The sequence below is a fragment of the Antedon mediterranea genome, chromosome 4 (assembly GCF_964355755.1).
Source record: "Antedon mediterranea chromosome 4, ecAntMedi1.1, whole genome shotgun sequence".
Lineage (NCBI taxonomy): Eukaryota > Metazoa > Echinodermata > Crinoidea > Comatulida > Antedonidae > Antedon > Antedon mediterranea.
Genome location: NC_092673.1, coordinates 15,657,875 through 15,681,620, shown reverse-complemented (window position 1 = coordinate 15,681,620; position 23,746 = coordinate 15,657,875). Strand labels below are relative to the sequence as shown.

General features: G+C 32.2%; 1 protein-coding gene across 1 annotated transcript; it reads left to right on the top strand.

The window, feature by feature from the left end:
- Nucleotides 1-44: 44 nt before the first annotated feature.
- LOC140048035 (uncharacterized) lies at nucleotides 45-20,648 on the top strand. The gene is made up of 17 exons (XM_072093043.1): nucleotides 45-118; nucleotides 344-453; nucleotides 2,848-2,983; nucleotides 3,858-3,978; nucleotides 4,537-4,709; nucleotides 5,136-5,299; nucleotides 9,642-9,750; nucleotides 10,138-10,175; nucleotides 10,274-10,371; nucleotides 12,456-12,960; nucleotides 14,461-14,534; nucleotides 15,864-15,932; nucleotides 16,375-16,413; nucleotides 18,070-18,189; nucleotides 18,755-18,896; nucleotides 19,006-19,156; nucleotides 19,890-20,648. The coding sequence occupies exons 1-17, from the start codon at nucleotides 57-59 to the stop codon at nucleotides 19,981-19,983; spliced, it is 2,205 nt and encodes a 734-aa protein (XP_071949144.1). The 5' UTR covers nucleotides 45-56; the 3' UTR covers nucleotides 19,984-20,648.
- Nucleotides 20,649-23,746: the final 3,098 nt, after the last annotated feature.

The window sequence follows — 23,746 nt, the reverse complement described above, 5'->3', positions numbered from 1 at the left end:
TTGAAGTTGTTATATCCCTGGTGTGTGTGTGATTACGGAAATGCGGGAAATACAAAATGTCGGTTAAGCGATCGTTGTACCGAACTGCTCCAGTAGAACACATTAGCAAAGAAAAGAGGTTTTACTCAATTACACATTTTTTATACGTTATAAGTAGAGACTTGAATGTTTTGTTCTTTCAAGTCTAGGCCTATTACCTAGGCCAGTAGGTAGGCCTAGGCCTAGGCCACTATCATCTATTTTCTAACCCACCCTGGCCACCGTGGCGGGCGGCTTGTGGGGTGCATCTGGACGGAGGTCATTTCGGCCGTGATTGTATGTATTTTCTTTTTTCTTTTCCCAGACACTCTCTTAGCCAGGGTAGGTTGGTTAGCAAGCCATCGTTAGCCGATAGCCTGACAGTATATGCATCTCCTGGAGAATACAGTGCTTTGCGTGAAACTGATGTCGATGGTTTGTATATTTTTATTTTATAATGTTATGTTAGGCTACCTAGCTATCTATCTAGGCTATGCCGTGCCTATACTATACTGTAACCATAAGAGATGTAACATATATACTGGTATAAAACAAAATACATTTAAAGATGTATTGTCCTATTGACTAATTCCCAAAAAAATGTTTTAAAAAATATTTCGAAAAAAAGTAGGTCATTTTGAAGTATCATAATAGTTATTCACTTTTCGACTTTAAGTGAATAACTTTAATATTACTTTGATTTATCCAATTTAAATATAGAATATTTTGACCTTTATTTTGTTGTGTTTCAAGGGACAATACATGTTTAAAAAAATGTCTTATGTTTTTATAAAATATGGAGAATAAAAAAAAAGATTTCAACCCAGTGCAGCAAATTATGCATTATTATTACGTGTGCGTCATTTGTTCAATTGGGTTTATCGAAATACTTAGCTTGATTTCGCCAAGAACGTCATTGCACAATGCACGATGGGAAGGGTTTGGGAGCAAACGTCACGACACAGCCCACGAAATTCAGAAAAAAGAAGGTCGGCAAAAAATTGCCGACCTTAAATTCGCCAAGGTCGGCAGTCTCGGCAGTTCTAAAAATAGAAAATTCACCCCAAGGCCTAAATAAACCTCTTGCTAACCTAAAAGGCCTAGCTAGGCCTAGCCTCCCTACCTAGCTATATGTTATGCAAAAAGAACTAGCAAAATTAACTTTAAAAAAATATAAAAACCTAACACTAAAATCTACAAGATAAATTCTATTTGATAATTAATTGCTGAACATCATGGTTCTGGAGCTAGCCGTACACAGAGCATAGTTGCTTGCTTGGCATAACAGGGTGTTATGCGCGATTTGAACGATTTGCGCAATTTGAAATTGCGCAAAAAAAATCCTTGCGCAATTTGAATTGAAACATGTGTTTCAAATTGCGCAAGCAACGTATTAAATTGCGCAAGTAATCTGCAAATTGCGCAAGGTTTTTCGACAGATTGTGAAATCATGCACACCCATATTTTATAGTAATTTCTAAGAATGATTCAAAATTAAAGATAAATATCGCATTTCCTTATTTTAGTAGTGCAAATATTGTTATAAGTTAGCATACCGTCGAAGAACCGACGAAGGAAAACGAAGCGGTGGTGTTCCACCAGGCGGGCGCGGCGCGGGCGGCCGGCTATACTACTCTAGCCTAGCTAGGGTCTGGACTACTGATACTGACTAGGTTACATGGCCTAGCTTAAACTAATATTAAAAACTTAAAAAGTGAGTATTAAACATTATCTTCATTGAAATGGTCTTATTTATATAATAAAATACTAAATTTTAAACTCCTCTGCCTAGGCCTAGCCTAGCCATGTATGGGAAAATTTACAGTTCGTTTTCAAATTGCGCAAAGGTGTCATATTGCGCAAGAACTATCTTGCGCAATTTACAAATTGTGCAGCGCAATTTAAAATTGCGCAAAGATTTTCTTGCGCAATTTGAAATTGCGCAAGTTGATTGCGCAATTTGAAATTGCGCAAAAAAATCCTTGCGCAATTTAAAATTGCGCAAGAATTCTTTGCGCAATTTCAAATTGCGCAAGGATTTTTTTGCGCAATTTCAAATTGCGCAAATCGTTCAAATCGCGCATAACACAGGGTATTCCCCTACACAGGTCTGTGGCGCGCAGCGCTGTGCCCAGCCAGCTTGGTTGATAGGAAAGCATGCAGCTCACACACAAAATGATGTAATGGTTGAGTGAATTCAGGGATCATCTTAATTCCATGGTTTGTTAACTAAACACAACATGGTGGTGAATATGCCTGTTAAAATTTCAATGATACGATCCCTTAAAGTACCATGTTGTTGCTAGGAGGCTTGAAAGGAGGGATCTAGCCTAGTTTCTAGGTCGGCAATCTCTTGCCGTCCTCTGACAATTTAAGGTCGGCAATAAGGTCGGCAATTGCTGATTGCCGACGTGAAATTCGTGGGCTGACGACATGAACGTATAAACAACAAATCACGTACGTACTTGTATAACGTTTGCTCCCAAACCCTTCCCACCATCCATTGCGCACGCTATTTGCGATAAACCGTTGTCTTCTGATTTCCACAAAAGGAGAAATACGCATAATTGGGATAACATAATCTAAGGTTGTCAAATTCATTCAACCAGATTTGGTTAAACAAAAATTGCCAAACCAAATATATTACAGTATATGTAATTGGTACATCCATATGGAGTTCTAGATCATCAATTGAAAACTGCTTAATATACTTTTTCGGTGGACACCAACTCCCATGTAGATACTAACCCCAGACCCAAGGCTATTCACTTATAATACACAAAGTATAATAATATTTTATACATAATTATTATTACTCCTTGACATTAGGTGAAGCAAGTGTTGTCATACCTCATGAGGGCGCTATACCAATTGCATCTCTTAGTACACCACCAAGGCAGGTGCTAAGCAGTTTGTCAAACTATTCAAGATTATCAAATGATGCAACAAGTAATCCAAGATTAAGGTAAGGTAGGATGAAGCAGTCACTGCGTTGCCCTTTTTTGTGGTAGGCTAATTCTTGTTGACCTGCTTACACAAATTTGGAAAGTTTCTTTCAATCAGTATCATTCTGTTTTTATTTCATGACTAGCTTACCTGGATAAAGCGACAATAGACTATTCTCCTTGAAGAACGAGATATAACTCAAAAGGTAGACATTTCCTTTGAACACTCCTCCCCACAAATTATGCCCTCAAGAAATGATGATGGTGGTTTGTGGAGAGGCTCCCACTTGAGGGCATAGTTCATGGACTATACCATTTGTGGAGGGGAGTGTTCAATGAAAATTTTCCACTTTTTAATTCTTACTCTTCAAAAAGAATAGGCTAATGTTGGTTTATCCAGGTAAGCGGCACTCATAGACTACCAACACCACTGTTGGTTTGTGCATTTTCTTCTGTCTTTTTTTTGTCAATGTAACAGTTTTGCTGAGTTACCACATAGTGAAATTTTAATTCCGGGAAATGAGCCTAATCGGACATGATTCATTTTTTACAAACTAGGTAACACCTAAATCAGATACAGATTTCTGTCCTAATGTTGAGTGAATATTGTACATTCTTGGTTAATTTTAATAGTCAATAGAATAGGTAACAAAATTTGAAACTAGTTATAATGGCATGCCAATCTATGTTTTATATATATATATATATATTTTATCTGTATTTTATTGTTAACCGTTTTTGATGTTGTATTGTTTTATGTTTCAAACCTGTTAGTGGCGGTATTTATCGCTGTTGGTTTTGATTGAATAAAATAGAAAAAATAAAATAAAATAAAATAAAAATAAATAAATAATTATAGTTTACCAACTAATTACAGTAACCTTTTTTTTATAGTTTTCCAAGTAGCAGTTATTTTAGGTCTTCCCACCAGAGCATAACGCCGTCCTCGCCACCAAAGCCTAAACCAACACACACACTTGATTTATCGGATTCAGATCCAGAGGTTACATTTAAGGTACGTTTTAGTACTTTTGATAAGAGACTTAATCTGTGCCTTCTTCATTAATCTTGGTTCCCACTAGCGACTCAACCAATACAACGTAAGAAAATGCACTTCCAATAATTGAGTTTACCCCGTCTGCGTGAATTCAAACCTGCTTTATTTGCAGCACATTATAAAGTTTATCATTTAGTTCTCTTGGTATTCCAAATATATGGAAATGATGATGTCATATCACTACTACTGTATATTTGAATATATATCACTACCATATTTGGGCACATCACACCTTTTACAATAGTAGGTTTTTCATTATTTTGTACAAATATGTTTTTCTGATTCTTAATTGATCCAGATTGGTTTCCTGGTTTAACAGGAAGACTTAGTTGTCCACCTGTTATGCAGATTTTTATGATTAAACGATCAATGTATTAAGTGTGTGTATGGCAGTATTTTATAGCTTTGGGTTTTCCTATTAATCTGTTGAAACATATAATCCATTTTGTGTGCTTAATTGTTTTTTTCTTTTTTTAAAATACATATGATAATCTTATTTCCATTCTATCCTCACAGACACCAAAATCTGATAGACCTAAACCACCTCATGGCTCTCCAGTTGTTCTTGTGGATGCCAGTGGAGGAAGAAAAGATCTTAGCATGGCAGAGGTTGAAGTTAAGACTGATATCATACGGTCACCAGTAAAAGTTATCTGCCATGTTCCTACTGTTATTGATAGTGATCTGAGGTTTGTCCCATCATCGCTACCTTAGCCTTTATATTATCTGTATAATAGACATTTACATCATCATCATCTTAAACGCTACTCGTTGTACGCGTATCACTTGTGTTCTCCACTCTGTATGTTTTTTAGCAAGTATGTGTATAGGTCCGCATGTGAAAATGTTTCTTTTTTAATGTTTGTCATCCATGTTGTTTTTGACCTTCCTTTTGGTGTAAACCACCTGGTTATACTGAATACTAATTAATTAGTTTTGAAACAATAAAGATAGGAAATCTTGGAACATTCTGCTTAATATGCAGATCCTAATCATTATCTATACAATAGATATAGTTTTCAAATGTTTACTTATATTATAATGATATTTAATAGGCTTGATCAATTCTTAAATTTTACTATCTTTTTATTCCACTGTGTATCATCCTTTTATAGAAATAGTGGTTATGTTGCTAACACTGCCAGGATTGCTGTTGACTCGGTGCCTACAATGAGTCTACTTGGTGACATTGATGTCACCCAAGAGGGCGCTAGTCATGTCGCAGGCCAAGAAGCATTTGTAGGGCGACATAAGCAGCCAATCATCATCAAAGAAAAGGGTAAATATAGTTGTCAATAATCCAAAATATTAAATATAGAGACCACCTTAGATTTATAATATAATTGCTCGTACATCCCAAAAATTATGTTTAAAGATTTTTAAATGGGGTTTGATCAATCCAGGGAAGAGTGAAATTTCAAAAGAGTAATTTCACTCTTCCCTGATTAATCATTGTCAAAATCACTGATCTTTTTATGTCAACATATCTTGTTCTTTTCCTTTAGAATATCCTGCTTGTAAATTTAGACAAGTCACACGACCAATAATGACCGTCTCTTGACCTTTGACCCTAGCGTGCACTTTCTTGACTCATAGTCAGTAATTTGACTGTTCTAGATAATGAATATTCATTCATTAGATTATAACATATGAATTTTTAAATGCATATTTTTTGTAAACAAAGTATTAAATTGTTTGTATTCTTTTTCGGAAAGGCAAAGTTAGTATTATTTAATTAAAATGAAACTTGCACTCAAATTTAAAGAAATATTATTCAATAACTTACTAAAAATTAGCTTTCATTTGAGCCTTACATTACAAGCATATTGTTTATTTTTTATACTTTTATGAAAAATGAGTGTATTTTAAGATAAAAATAATTTATAGATTTTCAAATTTATAAATCAATGCATGAATCAACATTAATAGCGCTATTTTCAAGTTGATCTCTGTATACACACTGTTATCAGGGTCTAATGGATTTCTTTAAAGGATATTTAGGTAGTAATGTTGCCCAAAGTCATGTACAGAATCCTTGAAATGATGGCCATGTAATCATTTTAAAGTTTTTTTCATAGCTTTAGGCATCTTTGTATTAAAGTATTATGTATGTCAGCAACAAGTTCAGAATAATACCATGTCTAAGTATAGCTAATTTCCAGCGGACACATTTGGTTTGGAAGGTACTGTAATGTCACCCTTCATAGAGGATATTTTAGAGGATGTAATTTATAAATAGACTTGAATTAATTACCTTCAAATTAGTACAGACACATAGCAGAAACCCAGTTTCATCCTTCATAAATTCCAGTCATCCAGTCTACCTAAAATTAAACCTAGCCTACATTTTGTACCCAGAAACTCACCTTAGAACTTGTCCTAAAACCCCTTTTGTAAAGCTCACAATTTTACCTAACCTGGCTTACTGAGAATGTAGACGCCGGCATTAGTATCGTACTATGGATGCTAATCATTCCCTATGGCATACCTCATGGCATGACTTGGCATATGGGGGAAATTGGAATATAGTTGCATTCAAATGGAACTGTCTAGAAAGGTTGATTTGGCGTATGTGTTATGAAGCTCTTGCGAAGTAGTGTTTCCTCCTACCTTAAAGTGTCGCCCACCCTTAGATCGGCATGCCGTTTGATACCTATTGTCAATAGAAAGACTAATATCCAACCCACAAAGGCTTTCCCTGATAAAAATAAGGTTCTGCTATTTGGGATCGAAGTTACTTTTAGAATTTCCTAATTCATAAATATGAACTGATTTTGGCTTCTTGTTTTATGTTATTTTGTATTCATTATTAAACCATTATGGGAGAAATTTTTACTAGTTTATAGAAATACTAAAAAACATAGTAAACATTAAAACAAATCAATTGATAAGAACACAATCACTTTATATAACTGAAATTGTAAACTAATCTGTGAATGTCAGCCAATGTGATGGAGGATCAACGGCTATAACATTCAAACTAAAGGATAAAATACTTACACAAGGCCACAACTAATCAAGCCAATAATACTTCACTTCCTTCTTCTGTTTGCTTTATTAAATATTCCATCATGTTTCATTTATTCATATTCTATACCTTTTTGTTTCAGAATTTAACATAACCTCTTTGAAACCTAATTCTACACCCTCCTTAAAAACTTTTAGATAAAAAAAAAATTATATCAGTAGCAAACCAGTAACAAATTATATCAACTAGATTGGAACTTGAGTTAAGCTATCTTCGCAAACACCACATGAACATACAAATGAACGTAGAAAGTTTGACATGCCATCCTATCATCTGAAGTGCAGGTAACAAAATTAAAAATCAATTAGTACATATATGTCTTGCTCACATTATAATTGAAAGGTATGGTAGAATAAAAACTCACCAATGTTTCGTCGTAACTTGATTATTACATGCTTGCAAAAAGGTAATTTAAATCACGGCCTGGAACTTCTTGACTGAAGAGGGACATAATTAATCAATTCCTGTTTAAACAATTCACTATTGTCTACGTGGACTTGGAAATAAATAAAATTAGAACTTCTTTAAGCTGAACCAGCAGCTTATGAGCGTGTCATAAAGTTTAAACGAAGAAACGAACGAAAGAAAATAGCATCCTCTCACGGGAACAAACTTTGTGTCATGTCAGGATAACCCATTTGTGAAGGAGGAAGGACCTTGTAATTCAAGTAATGAATCATGACTTCTGATTGGACGAGAGAAAAATAGCGAAAACACATTATAATAATAGAAAATTGTGATTATGATTATACTATTTAAAAAAAATCTCCCAATTTCTTTAATGGAATAATTATAGCAGGAAATTGCTTTTAACATTCTGAAAGTTTAAATATTATTTTATTTCGTTTAAAAAATGTTTTTGTTATTGTTGAACGTCATTCAAAGGTTGTGCTTTAATTAAATAGACACAAGCAAAGTGAAGTCTGACTCATTCTTTAGGTTTACCAAATTTCCTCACAAATCAGCAGTCTACGTTTTCTAGACTTGTATCATTTAATAACCACAAGTGGCAGAAGGGCTTGCTTTTATGTTTTATGCAGAATCAATCAAATACAAAATCTTAGATAAGAGTTTTAGACCAGATTAACTTACACATTTTTATTAGATCATAACATTTTTAAAGTATTCTATGAGATACGAATTTTGTGAACATTTTTATTGGCAAAGAATTTTTTGTATTCAATTTATTTGAAAAATGCATTGAAATAAATGATGACAATTAAATTTTAGAAAGAATATTAAAATATACCTTTAGTAGCCACAGATGCCCATACACAGGTAATATTTGATTAAATTAAATGTATTTCTTTTACTCAATAATAATCAATCAATTATGTCCATAAAAATCCCCAAAACAAGAGCTTGAAAAGGACTGCCCAGAAACCAAACTTTTTAAGTACTTAAACAGCTAACTTAATAAAAAAAAACAATCTTTAAATCTTCTTAAATGTAATGTTTTCATAAATATCATATAATATCATAATATCATATAATATCATATGAACATTTTTATTGGCAAAGAATTTTTTGTATTCAATTTATTTGAAAAATGCATTGAAATAAATGATGACAATTAAATTTTAAAAAGAATATTAAAATATACCTTTAGTAGCCACAGATGCCCATACACAGGTAATATTTGATTAAATTAAATGTATTTCTTTTACTCAATAATAATCAATCAAATGCCCATAAAAATCCCTGAAACAAGAGCTTGAAAAGGACTGCCCAGAAACCAAACATTTTAAATACTTAAACAGCTAACTTAATAAAAAAAAAACAATCTTTAAATCTTCTTAAATGTAATGTTTCCATAAATATCATATAATATCATATAATATCGTAATATCATATAATATCATAATATCATATAATATCATATAATAATATCATATAATTAAAAACATGATTTATTTCATTAATATAATGTGTGCTGTCAACAATATAAATTTTCCCTAAAAAAGACATTTGCTTACAGAATTCTATTTTTAACATTTTCAAACTTTGTTAAAATTGTTGTTTGTTACATTGTACACCTAATGCAAAATACTAAATCCAAAATGACAGAAACCATCTAAGAAGATATAGTATTTAAACGTTTTTTATCTTTTTTTAGATTGCCTCATTTCCTTCACTTGCGTGCACATGTCAATCATATCTTTGTCGTTGTCTTCCCTTTGTATGTAAAAAGTGTGAACAATTTGCATAAATGAATCATATGGATAAAACCTCAAATGCATAATTGTGTTACTTTAAAATGTCTGTATAACAATTATGTTTATTAAATATGTATGTACCCCAAATATATATGAAAATTAAGATGAATAAATAAAACTTTATATAATCAATTTTGTAGTTTGAAGAAAGTTATTGTTTTGGTCAAAAAACTGAAATAATTATTAAAAAAGACAAAATTGACAATTAAAGTAAACCCAGACAATGGGCTTCTGCTATTTTCTTCTCTTTAAGCTATGTTTTTTCCCGTAAATAACCTTTATTCTATCTTATTTTTGGTAAAATTAAACTATTATGTGACATCATAAACATTTGTATAATTTGTTTTTCTATGTGGAATATTATTTATGTTTTTTAGGACAACTAATAACAGGTAGTGAATCTGTAATGGATGAGATTGAGGCAGAGATAACCAGATTGGAAAAGTCAAAGCCCAAAGTTACGGAAATTCCTGCAGAAAAACCAAGGTATCAAATAATATCTGCTTTCTCCTCAAAACCCACCTTTTGAATTTTTAATTTTCTAAATTTTTCTGTCTATATAAAGCGCATTGAGGCTTTCAGCATAATGTGCTCTATCATGAGTACCAGTTATTATTATTTATTATTATTATTATCTGTTATTTCAAGAAACCTACGCTACTTAACATAATAAATATAAATTTGGTAACTAAATTAATTTCTAGCAAAATATAATTAAAAAGCTGATTATGATGGGCTCTTCATAGAAATGGGCGCTAATAAATGTTAATGTTAAGATTAAAATGACCGTTAACAAAACATTATAACCCTATTAAGATTGATGTTAACAAAATATATATTTTTATTATATACTGTACATTCTTTTATTTTTAGTGAAGATGTCTTAAAAGAAAAAAAGAAAAAACAAAGAGGTAATATTTAATACGGTTTGATTTTTCTTTGTTTTTTGTTGTTGTTTTTCCATTATAATAGCCAGTATGAAATTTATCATTTTATTTGAATTTGATAGGACGGGCTGTGCAATCAAGATATAAACAGCAAACGGTACAAAACACAAGCAAATCTAGCACTAGTCAATCATTTAGGAAACATCACGGCTCATATTTGGTAATTATTATTGGAAATGTTAAGAAAAAGTTGTTAATAATGTTGTGTTTTACGCATTTTACCAACACAATGTTTGAGACCTTGACCTGACAGAAAAAGGAGACCTGTTGTATTCGGTGTTTTCATACCCATACAGTGAGTCAAAATTTAGAATTTGCGTATAGGCGGCTTACCCGCTCGGCCATGCCACTTTCTAAGCTAAAATTTAAATGATTTGTTATTTGATTTGACCTACGATTTTATTTTAAGTATAAGTTGGTGACTATTTTTTGACTTTGACAATGACTTTGAGAACTTTACAGGAACCGATATGGACCTTCATTAGTATATGAATATCCATTTAGTATGATATGAATATCCATTTAGTATGATATGAATATCCATTTAGTATGATATGAATATCCATTTAGTATGATATGAATATCCATTTAGTATGATATGAATATCCATTTAGTATGATATGAATGTCCATTTAGTATGATATGAATGTCCATTTAGTATGATATGAATGTCCATTTAGTATGATATGAATGTCCATTTAGTATATGAATGTCCATTTAATATAATATGAATATCCATTTTATATAATATGAATATCCATTTAGTATGATATGAATATCCATTTAGTATGATATGAATATCCATTTAGTATGATATGAATATCCATTTAGTATGATATGAATATCCATTTAGTATGATATGAATATCCATTTAGTATGATATGAATATCCATTTAGTATGATATGAATATCCATTTAGTATGATATGAATGTCCATTTAGTATGATATGAATGTCCATTTAGTATGATATGAATGTCCATTTAGTATGATATGAATGTCCATTAGTATGATATGAATGTCCATTTAGTATATGAATATCCATTTAATATAATATGAATATCCATTTAGTATGATATGAATATCCATTTAGTATGATATGAATATCCATTTAGTATGATATGAATATCCATTTAGTATGATATGAATATCCATTTAGTATGATATGAATATCCATTTAGTATGATATGAATATCCATTTAGTATGATATGAATATCCATTTAGTATGATATGAATATCCATTTAGTATGATATGAATATCCATTTAGTATGATATGAATATCCATTTAGTATGATATGAATATCCATTTAGTATGATATGAATATCCATTTAGTATGATATGAATATCCATTAGTATGATATGAATATCCATTTGTATGATATGAATATCCATTTGTATGATATGAATATCCATTAGTATGATATGATTATCCATTTAGTTGTTTTTTTTTGTATCACCATCAAGAAATAAGTTAAGATGAATATTCATTAATATGACTTTGAGAACTTTACAATGATTTTGAGAATTTTACAAGAACCGATATGAACCTTCATTAATATGATATGAATATCCATTAGTATGATATGGATATACATAAGTATATGAATATACATTAGTATGCTATTTATTTATTTAAAACATATTTATACAGGATAAAAACATATCAGGTTTAGATGTATAAACTGTTTTACATATGGTCCTGTTTATATAAAATAAAAGAAAAATAATGCCTACAGAATTCTTTAAATCATGAAAAAACAGTAAAATAATAAATTCAATCAAAAATATATATACATTTATGATAAAAGAAGTGAAAATAGAAAAAGAATAAAACAAATTGACCATTAGTATGATTTTATTGTAAATGTATCAACTTCCAAATTTGATAACAAATTTGACAATGATATTGAGAACTTTACTGGAACTGATATGAATAGTATGATATGAATATTCATTAGTATGATATGAATATTCATTAGTATGATATGAATATCCATTTAGTATGATATGAATATTCATTAGTATGATATTCATTCATATCCATTAGTATGATATGAATAGCCATTTGTATGATATGAATAACCAGTAGTATGATATGAATATTCATTAGTATAATATGAATATCCATTAGTGTGATATGAATATCTATTTGTATGATATGAATAACAATTAGTATGATTTCATTGTAAATGTATTATTCTTGCTTAAATGTGATAACAAATTTGAATGAAATTTTATTCCAGTCTAGAAAAGTTGCATCAAATAAAACAAAACCAGTTCAGGTGTCATCTTTTAAAAAGGTTCCAAAACGGGATGATGTCAGACAAATGAAATCTTTCAATTCAAAGTCATATGTAACACCTACAATTGATGTCAAAATCTCTAAAAAGCATCCCAGTAGTCCAGATCTACATCAGTCTCATATACTGGAGGATGTCAGAGCATCTCACCAGAAGTCTTCTAAAAGGCACCCTGGCAACAGTGATCTGCATCAGTCTCATATACAAGAGGATGTCAGGGCATCTCACAAGAAGTCTTCTAAAAGGCATCCTGGCAACATTGATCTACATCAGTCTCATATACAAGAGGATGTCAGAGCATCTCACAAGAAGCATTCTAGTGGTAATGAAACTGAATTCTTTTATACCCCCATGAGATCAAAGATGGCTGGTGGTGTGACTTCAACTCCGGCAGCAACTATGTCTAAGATGCCTGTGATGCTAGAAGAATCAATTATCGCACATGCAGGTATAGTGTCATACAAGATTTATGCATTTACCAACACACGTCCAATGTTAAAAGTATTAAGGAATTCTAGAATTCTTAATTTAATGTTTAAATGCAATCTTGTCTGGTATTTCAGACAGTTCTAAAACTTTTGGTATTTTAAAATGAAAATATATTTATTAATAAATCTTCTAATAGTCACCCACACTCTAATAGTAACCCCTCCTTCTAATAGTAACCCACACTCTAATAGTAACCCCCCTTCTAATAGTAAACCACTTTATAAGTCAATCTATATATAAGTCAATTCTAATAATAACCCACTACTCTAATAGGGAGATTTCGCAACCTTACGAATACGATAACACATTTGTGAAACTTTTGAGCTGATCCCCATTTCGTATTCGTTAAGCGTATTCATGTTGACGAATATCACCAGTCATATTCGTAACTACAAAACGAGTATAGTTTTTGGTCTATTTTGCACATTTTGCATTTGAATCAGGAATGATTCATGATTATAATATAATTATACTTTATTGAAAGTAATTTACTAAAATGCCAGGTCAATTTTTATAAATAGCAGTTTTTAAAGTCCTCACTCGCTTTGATGTTACGCTAGGCCTAGACAGCCAAGCACCAAGCAACACGTACCTGCGATTCGCTCAAATTTACCGCAGTCATATTTTAGACGCGCCTCGATATTTCGTTGCCATGCGAAACAGATTTTTTTATGGCTTATGAAAACGAATACGTGTGCGTGACGTATCTGTTTTCGTTATCGTATTCGTAAGATTGCGAAACCTCTCTATTAACCCATGGGGGTTACTATTAGAGTCACAAAAACTTATGATGCAGCCGTATTTTTAAAATAATGTTTATCTCGGGAGTGGGGGAGGATTGAGTGTTTGGTTTGGTGGTGTTCAACCAAATTTGTTTATTCATACTTTTTTTTATTATTTTGCTATGAGTTGGTGGCCGGAAAAGTTGGGGGTGGGTCTATTTTCAGGTGCCTAATTTAAGATTAGTAATAGTAACCCACTACTCTAATAGTAACCCTAAAAAAAGAATAATAACCCAGGGTTACAATTAGAAGATTTATGGTATTAACATTTCTCCTACTTCTGTCTACTATACCATTAATACAATAACATTAATACAATAACATTAATACAATAACATTAATACAATAACATTAATACAATAACATTAATACAATAACATTAATACAATAACATTAATACAATAACATTAATACAATAACATTAATACAATAACATTAATACAATAACATTAATACAATAACATTAATACAATAACATTAATACAATAACATTAATACAATAACATTAATACAATAACATTAATACAATAACATTAATACAATAACATTAATACAATAACATTAATACAATAACATTAATACAATAACATTAATACAATAACATTGATACAATAACATTAATACAATAACATTAATACAATAACATTAATACAATAACCTTTTTATTCTTTAATAAGATGCATCTTCTATTAACCAATCATCTATCATTAAGGCATTACACAATCAAACAGCCAAGACTTCCAAGAAAGAGGTAATGATGCAATATTTTTGCCCCAAGTTTTTTTTTTTTTTTAACAATATTTAATGAGGGTGATCCATCCAGCTATTGCTGATCATTAGGGATCCTCAGAGGTTCACAAGACAAACATATACACAAGATGCTCTACATAAATAAAGTCTTTGGGAGTGGAGTAAATTTGGTCTTTAGAAAAAATCCTGACATGTCACGGGGCTTGAACCCAGGACCATTGGAGTGGTAGCCAAGCATCATAACCAAAAAGCTACAACTCCACTCCACTCCACTTTTACTCATAATGTTGTAATCTTTTTTCGCAGACCAGGATGAACCTTGGCAAATTAACTTTGTCAATCAATTTAATTCAACCACACAAAGTGTGTATGGTTGTAGGTCAACAATCAATGTAATATTTTGAAATCTGGCATTATTAGGGAGGTTTCGCAACCTTACGAATACGATAACGAAAACGGATATGTCATACATTTGTGAAACTTTTGAGCTGATCCCCATTTCATATTCGTAAAGCGTATTCGTGTTGACGAATATCACCAGTCATATTCGTAACTACAAAACGAGTATAGTTTTTGATCTATTTTGCACATTTTGCATTTGAATTAGGAATGATTCATGATTATAATATAATTATAGATTTATTGAAAGTAATTTACTAAAGTAATTTACTAAAATTCCAGGTCAATTTTGATAAATAGCAATTTTTAAAGTCATCACTCGCTTTGATGTTACGCTAGGCCTAGGCAGCCAAGCACCAAGCAACACGTACCTTCGCTTCGCTCAAATTATTTTACCGCAGTCATATTTTGGACGCGCCTCAATATTTCGTTGCCATGCGAAACAGATTTTGCGCGTGTGCGTGACGTATCCGTTTTCGTTATCGTATTCGTAGCGTTGCGAAACCTCCCTATTATCTCATATTTTTTATAGAAGAAGCGTGTTCATTATAAAATAGCGATTCGATTTGGTTTTTGCAATGTTGAACTAATTTGTTTACATTTGGCGATACTATTTTCTAAACATGGTTCACATTTAATGTAATACTGTATATCCTCCGGTATAATCCTACTTTCTGTCTAATTCCACCCCTACTTTCTGTCTGATTTCATAAACAGACATATCTCCAGGTATAGTCCCAGTATTGACTTTTGGTCTGAATGTAAGCCTCTTCTTTAGCCAGTTCAGAAGAAATGCTTACCAATAATTTTTTTCCTGAACCAGGTTTTCTCCGGGTATAGTCCCACCAAGTTGTATTTGTGTTTTAGGATGGTGAGACTATACCAGAGGATATACGGAAGTAATATGATGTTGTGTGTTTTCTTTACACAGGACATAACCCAGGCGTATTTGGATAGAATTTATACTGAATATTTACAATGGCTGTTTCTTGATTCAAAGGTAAAATTATTATCATAAATTTATCAATACTAAAATCATCATCACACTGGCATCATCATCATTATCAACAAATCATTAGTCGATTCAAGATGGCAGATCCATGATTTTGAATAGGGATGGGTTCCTAAAATTGTAAAAGTGCTGAACTTAATCTAATGTATTGTAATACTGTGCATTGCAATTTCCAAAATGTAGGATTGAAGAAGGATTGGGAAGGGAGTAGATCAATCTGACTATAGGTCTCCCCGTGGGTCCTTCGATGTATTAAAGCATCAAATAATTAACATTTTTATTTCTATTTATTGCAATGTGGGATATTCCAATCTGTCAATAATTTTCTTTTATTTAAAGCAATCTTATTCAGCATTATCTGTTGAGTCCTATTTTTATACCATAATTTTGAAAAAAAAGAAATAACTATGTTTGTTTTTTTTATCATTAGGCACGCAAAGCATTTCAGGAACAAGAAAAAGAAGCTATGGTAAGTGGATAAAGTGTTTCTAAAAATAGGTAATGATGTCATGGTCTTTGGATCTGTCTGTACCTAATGGTAGAAAAATAATTTTTACTCGGGGTACCCGAGTCTAGGACTTACTCATTTTCTCCATCTGGACACTATTGAGTAAAAAGTGCGATTTTTAAAGTACTACTCCTCCCTTATTAGTTGTAGTATTGAGCTGGGATTTGGCATGAATATACTACAGGGACATGCCCTCAAATCTATAAATTTCAAACCGGATGCAGCCATATGACGTCTCGAAGATGGTACCATATAGCCGTATTTGCTAGGTTATTGATGTGTATGTGACGTCACATCCCGTCTTATGACGTCATTACAGCTTCATTTGCTGTACCCCGAGTATCGCACATTCGTGCTTTTTGGTTAATTTGTTTAATTAAGAAGCCACAATGTGTGACACACACCACAGCGTTATGTAGTTATATGCGGCTTCTTGTCGTAGTGGTTATCACGTTTGCTTAACACGCAGAAGGTACCTGGTTCGAGCCCGGGCGAAACCTTTTTTTTTTAACTTTATGGTGAAAAGTACTGTATACGCAATATGATAATTATACACAGTATATCTTATTTTTATTATTTTTTTAAATACTTATTTTGTGTAATCGGTAATTATCACTTTTACACATGTTTATTTTGCTTTGTGCTTATTACCATATTTATTTGCAATTTAAATGGATTAAAAAACTTTGTGTAACCCACATTTCTAGTGTAAGAGGTTTCGTAACACGCAGAAGGTCCCGGTTTGAGCCCCGGCGAAACCTTTTTTTCTTTAACTTTATGGTGAAATATACTGTATACTTAATATGATATAGAGTATATCTCGTTTTATTACTCGGGGTACCTGAGTCTAGGACTCTCTCACCTTTTCCTCTTCTTCTTCCATCCGAACGTACACTATTGAGCAAAAAGTGCGATTTATAAAGTACTACTCCTCCCTTATTTATTGAGCTCGGATTTAGCATGAATATACTACAGGGACATGTCCTCAAAGCTATAGAGCCGGATTCTTTAATTTCAAACCGAATGCAGCCATATCACGTCTCGAAGATGGTACCGTATAGCTGTATTTGGTAGCGCGGTTATTGATGTGTATGTGACGTTACGTCCGGTCTTATGACGTCATTACAGCTTCTTTCGCTGTACCCCGAGTATTGCACATTCGTGCTTGTTAGAAACAAAGTAGCTATATTTGAACACTAGATGGCGCTATTTATATAAATAAAATAAGAAATCAATTAAGCCAAAAATCTTAAGTATGAGTAAAGGGTATTTTCTTGCACACAATGTATATGTTGGTTCAGCTTTACATATTGTGTGGTAAACAAATGCATACAAAGTGGTGAACTTGAATGTCATGTCTGTTGCATTTCAAATTCCAAAATTTTGGAATTAGGAAGTGTTGGGGAGAGGTTAGATCAGGCCGACTGGGTCTTCCCTCAATTTATTAAACATTTTAAACAATTGTGTGTGGGATAATGATCTGTCAATAAATATGTTTACTGTATTTCTAAACAAATACAAGTTTAATTTTAGTCTATAGATTTTATCTGTTCACATCATTGAAGATGGAGGTTATTTGAAATCCTCTGTAAATAATATGTTAATATTTTTTTTTAGTCTCAATTGTACGGATTATGGTCAGAAAATGAGAAGTTAAGGAAGCGTCAATTTGCACTGAAACTTGAACTGGAGCGAGTAAAACACAATAATATGCTTGATAAAAAGCTACATGTACAGGTAGTGCCATTATAAAATTTATTTTTTATTAATAATACTGTATATCCTTTGGTATAATCCCACACCACTAGAACACAAAATTGGGCCGACTTTGGGGGTGGAACTATACCCTGGGAAACCCCGGTAAAAATGATTGGTAAATATTGCTTGTAAAAAGTCATCTGAACTGGCTACAGAGAGGCCTACATCAAGACCAAAAGTCAATAATACCCAGGGATAAGCCTGTTTTTGTGAAGTAGGGGGTGGGATTAGACCTGAAGTGGGATTATATCCAAGTATTTACAGTAGTGCTACATACTGTGTGTTTACAAAACCTATATACAATTTTAATTAAACTACAGATGAAAATTAGGTGTATTAATCAATGGAAAACGACCAATTATTTCTTGGTGTACATGAGAATGAATTGGTAGGTTTATTCCAAAGCCCGCTTGAGGCACACCTGGCCCATGACAGGAATAAATGGCACAATATAGTAGAAAGCGCTATGTCTAACAACAACAAAGCTGGTAGTATATATATTCTTTCAAGTTCTTTTTCTATTTATAATTTGTATGTTTTTCAGCGTGAAGGGCTAGGCCCAGTTGTAGCTCATTGTAAGACATTTCAAGAACAGTTCAGAACACTAGCTCGTGGGGTGGATACGACTAGACATCAACTTGCTACATCCGGTATATTTTTACCTGAAAATGAAGATTTTTATCAAGGTATGACCATAACCTATTATTAATTCAGTTACAATTATTTTCCTTGTATTGTATTCCTTTTCTCATTTTAAATTCAAATATATTGGATGATTTTGTTAATGATTTACAGATGAACTACAAAGAGCCCTCAATGAAAGTCAAAAGTTGTTGGGTGAGATAAGCCTTGTCACTAGTCACCAAAAAACAAAACTGACCAGCTTTGCTAATGCATCGGAAACCTTAGAAAAAGCAGTTGAAAATGAACTGAAAGAGATAGCCAGGTTTGTATGGATTTATGTTGTACTGTATTTGTATTTATTTCCTAAACTCTCCTCATTAATTCATTGGAAGGCAAAGCCCAACACTTTTCTAAAATCCTATTTTGTGATTTTTCCTAGACTATGGAAAAATGTTCCAGAAGATATTAAAAATTGAACTTTGGTCACTGAATTTAATTAAAGCTCAAATTACACATTTAAAATCTTTTGTATTTTTAGTTCATGTGTTGTCATTTTAACTAATTTGTTGTTTATAAATTATTTTTGTGTTAACATAATGCCAACATCTGAAGTTTAAAAAAAGCGAGAGGTGGTGTTTTTTTTAAGTTAACTATTTATTAGGAATTAGGAACGCAAATGGCTTAAAAATTGTTTTGCTTGAGTGTAAGCCTTTTTGTTATATTTTAATGCAGAAAGAAACACACATACATTAAAATTCAGTTATCTTTGTAATCCGGGAGAAAATGTGGAAAACCGGGAGACAAGTCTAAAATATTGGAGTCTCCCGGCCAAAACGGGAGTGTTGGGCATGTATGTGTTAACATTGGAGCAAGAGCAGTTCAGGCCTATGCCTATTGCTTGCTCCTGGCAAGATTGTAATTGATGACGTGCCGAATAAATATTTTTGAGTACATCAGGCCATCATTGACTGATTCCAGTTGACTTTACTTTGTGTTAGATCAGCAATTTATGTGATACATATATATATTTTATTATATGTTTCATTAAATTACAGATGTCAAGAGCTCTTAACAAGTACAACCAAGTTAGCAACACAAGAAAGCTCTATCAAAATGCAACAAATACAGCATCAAGTTAAGGCTGACTAAACGGATGTAAACAATTGAAAGAAAGTTTAAATATGTATTGTCCCCCAAAAACATAAAAAATGAAGATTAATAAATCAGACTTTGAATATGCCATTTTTTAGGTTTAATAAAGTTAATCACTTGTATAGAAAAAAATAATGTTTTCACTTATAAAAAGACGAAATAAACGTTTAAATTCAACCGAAAAATTAGTTTTGCTCTAAACTACAGTTTTTCATGTAAATAATAATTTTTTTGTCGATCAATTTTTTGGTAAGTAAATAACTATTATGTGACATTATAAGGACACAACAAAAACATTAAAAAAAAAATTTTTTCTGGGGGAAAATATATTTTTAATAAGTGTGCTTGTATTAACTTCACTAGTTATAAGTGATAAACAATAATTCTTAGCCCAAACTCTCTATTGACCGTTTAACAATGTAGATGGTCACAAAGATTTGTCAAAAAAAATGATCAACCTTATTAATGCAGACCAGTACAAAGATTTACCGTGCTATGGAAAGCCAAACCCGCCAAAAATACATAATACATACCATCCACCAATAATTAATTCGTACAAAATTCAAACCATCCAATATTATCTCATGCAGTTCAATGAAAACTTAAACCATTCACCTAGTATCTACACCATCCAATACAATGTGTGACCATCTACCACTAGCCCAAACGATACAAGTATATATTAGCCAACTCATTTATCAACATTTCATGTTGTTCATGAACATTTCAAACAAAGCATCTTAATTATAGTTCATCGAATTCTAATTCTAATACATTGCCTGTTTTATACACCGTTCATCTGTTCAACAGTTTAAACAACTGTTTTGCACACGATACGCCCGTTCGTGAGTTCAAACCATGATATTTGAAGCATCGACTTTCCAAACAGCGATTTTTCGCACCGAACGTATTTTCTTGAGTTAAAGTGGTTGCATTTCAATCACTTACTTTTGATTGGCCAGTATTACACACCGTTCGCTTGTTCGTGATTTCATGTGATAACATTTCATTCGACAACTTTTCAAACGTTAGCTTTTGGCTCCGCTTACGTATATATCAATTGATATACTATTTTTTAATTTTCATACTTTCCATACATCAGTTTTGTACATCATTCGCATTTACGCATGTAAAGTGTAGATATTCCACTCGACAAGTTTTAAAACGGTAGTTTTTTTTTTATTGTTAAATTGTAACTGTTGGCGCCGATTTTATATTGGGGGGGGGGGGGGAGGTGTTCGGTACTGAATGTGAACAGTACACATTTTTAAATATGGTATCTCTACATGTCCGGAAATTACACTCTCTCAAAAAAGGGGTTTTTTTTCCGTAGTGTGTAATATTAAATCAACCACAACCGTAAGATGAGAACATTTTAGGAACAATGGACATGTTAATTGTAACAGGCCCACAAGCTAAATTATATTATTTCATTCTGTTTTTTTTTTTCTTTATTTAAGTTTGTGATAATGTGTGTAACCAGGGAGATGTAAAATAAATTTATAAATTAGTTTACATCTCCCTGTGTGTGTAACGTAGGCCTAGGCCTAAGTAAGTGTCATACAGTCGTAAAGTTGACATTCACCCCCCCCCCCGCCCCTCAATATTAAATCGGCGCCAACAGTTACAATTTAACAATAAAACAATAAATGTGCGAACAACTACCGTTTAAAACTTGTCGAGTGGAATATCTACACTTTACATGCGTAAATGCGAATGATGTACAAAACTGACTATGGAAAGTATGAAAATTAAAAAATAGTATATCAACTGACATATACGTAAGCAGAGCCAAAAACTAACGTTTGAAAAGTTGTCGAATGAAATGTTATCACATGAAATCACGAACAAGCGAACGGTGTGTAATACTGGCCAATCGAAAGTAGGTGATTGAAATGCAACCACTTTAACTAAAGAAAATACGTTCGGTGCGAAAAATCGCCGTTTGGAAAGTCGATGCTTCAAATATCATGGTTTGAACACGAACAAGCGAACGGTGTGTAATACTGGCCAATCGAAAGTAAGTGATTGAAATGCAACCACTTTAACTCAAGAAAATACGTTCGGTGCGAAAAATCGGCATTTGGAAAGTCGATGCTTCAAATATCATGGTTTGAACTCACGAACGGGCGTATCGTGTGCAAAACAGTTGTTTAAACTGTTGAACAGACGAACGGTGTATAAAACAGGCAATGTATTAGAATTAGAATTCGATGAACTATAATTAAGATGCTTTGTTTGAAATGTTCATGAACTACATGAAATGTTGATAAATGAGTTGGCTAATATATACTTGTATTAACGTTAGATTAATTCAATTATTGCTGCCTGGGCTCAACATTCTTTAGATGGTTTGTGTTATGGGTAGTTTGTTCGGCGTACTGTCGTTTGGGCTAGTGGTAGATGGTCACACATTGTATTGGATGGTGTAGATACTAGGTGAATGGTTTAAGTTTTCATTGAACTGCATGAGATAATATTGGATGGTTTGAATTTTGTACGAATTAATTATTGGTGGATGGTATGTATTATGTATTTTTGGCGGGTTTGGCTTTCCATACCGTGCTACAGGAAAGTTTAAATTTTCTTTTCTTTCTTTAAACTTTTATATAGAGAGTGTGTCAGGGTTTTCCCTGTTTGAAAAACCCAGGATCCACACCCTGTGTGTACATGCCTATTAAATTATTTGAAGGAAAGGACTAAATATTGTTAATATTTTATTGCTTGGTAAATAATTTTGTTACAATGTTATCTATAAAATGATTAAAAATTATACTGTAAACATGTAAATACAATCTTTATTAAAAAAGCATATCGGTGTTAACGTTTTCCGTCTTCCGACATTACGCTTTCCACAATTTGTTTCCATTTTTTTTCTGTTTATGGCAGGATGGTTTGTTATTGTGTTAGTGTCTACTTGTCCTTGTAAGTCTTTCTTTATTTGATTCATCCAGTTATTTCTTGGTCTTCCTACGGGTCGTTTTACTTTCCTGTTAGTTTCCTTCATTGTTTGTTTGATTGGGGTATCATCCGGTAATCTAATTATGTGTCCATACCATTTTAGTCTCCTTTGTTTAATTCTTTTACTCCATTCTTCTTGTTTTGTTATCTCGTATATTTTCGTGTTACACACTCTATCTGTTATTTAATATCTATCATCTTTCGCAACATTTTCCTGTGATATATATCTATACTCTCTTGTAATTTTTTGTTTAGTACCCAGAGTTCACTGTTATATAAGAAAATACTTGATATGTATGCGTCAAACAAACGGGATTTCACGTCTATAGACATCGTTTTGTGTTCTAGCGACGACTTTGAAGGAAAGAAAGATTTTATTGCTTGGTAAATAATTTTGTTACAATGTTATCTATAAAATGATTAAAAATTATACTGTAAACATGTAAATACTGTACAATCTTTATTAAAAAAGCATATACCATGTAAATTTAAGTGTGGAAGAATTATTTGTGTCTTGCATTTTAACTGGGCTGAATTGCACACAGGTAAGGATTGCGCATAAAACAATATTCATACACAGCTGTCACTAAACAGTGTTTATTCGTTTATCTACAAGACAGGAGTTTATATATATTATGAAGTGGACAGGGGCCTCTATTCAAAGTGGGAATTTCAAATGATGCTGCTCCATGTGGGGTGTTTATTCAATAACAAATTTGAATAAATACAGTTTAACATTTTTGTATAAAATGACTGCGTATAGTATTATTGCTCCCTGCAGCTTTCTTACTCCATGGTT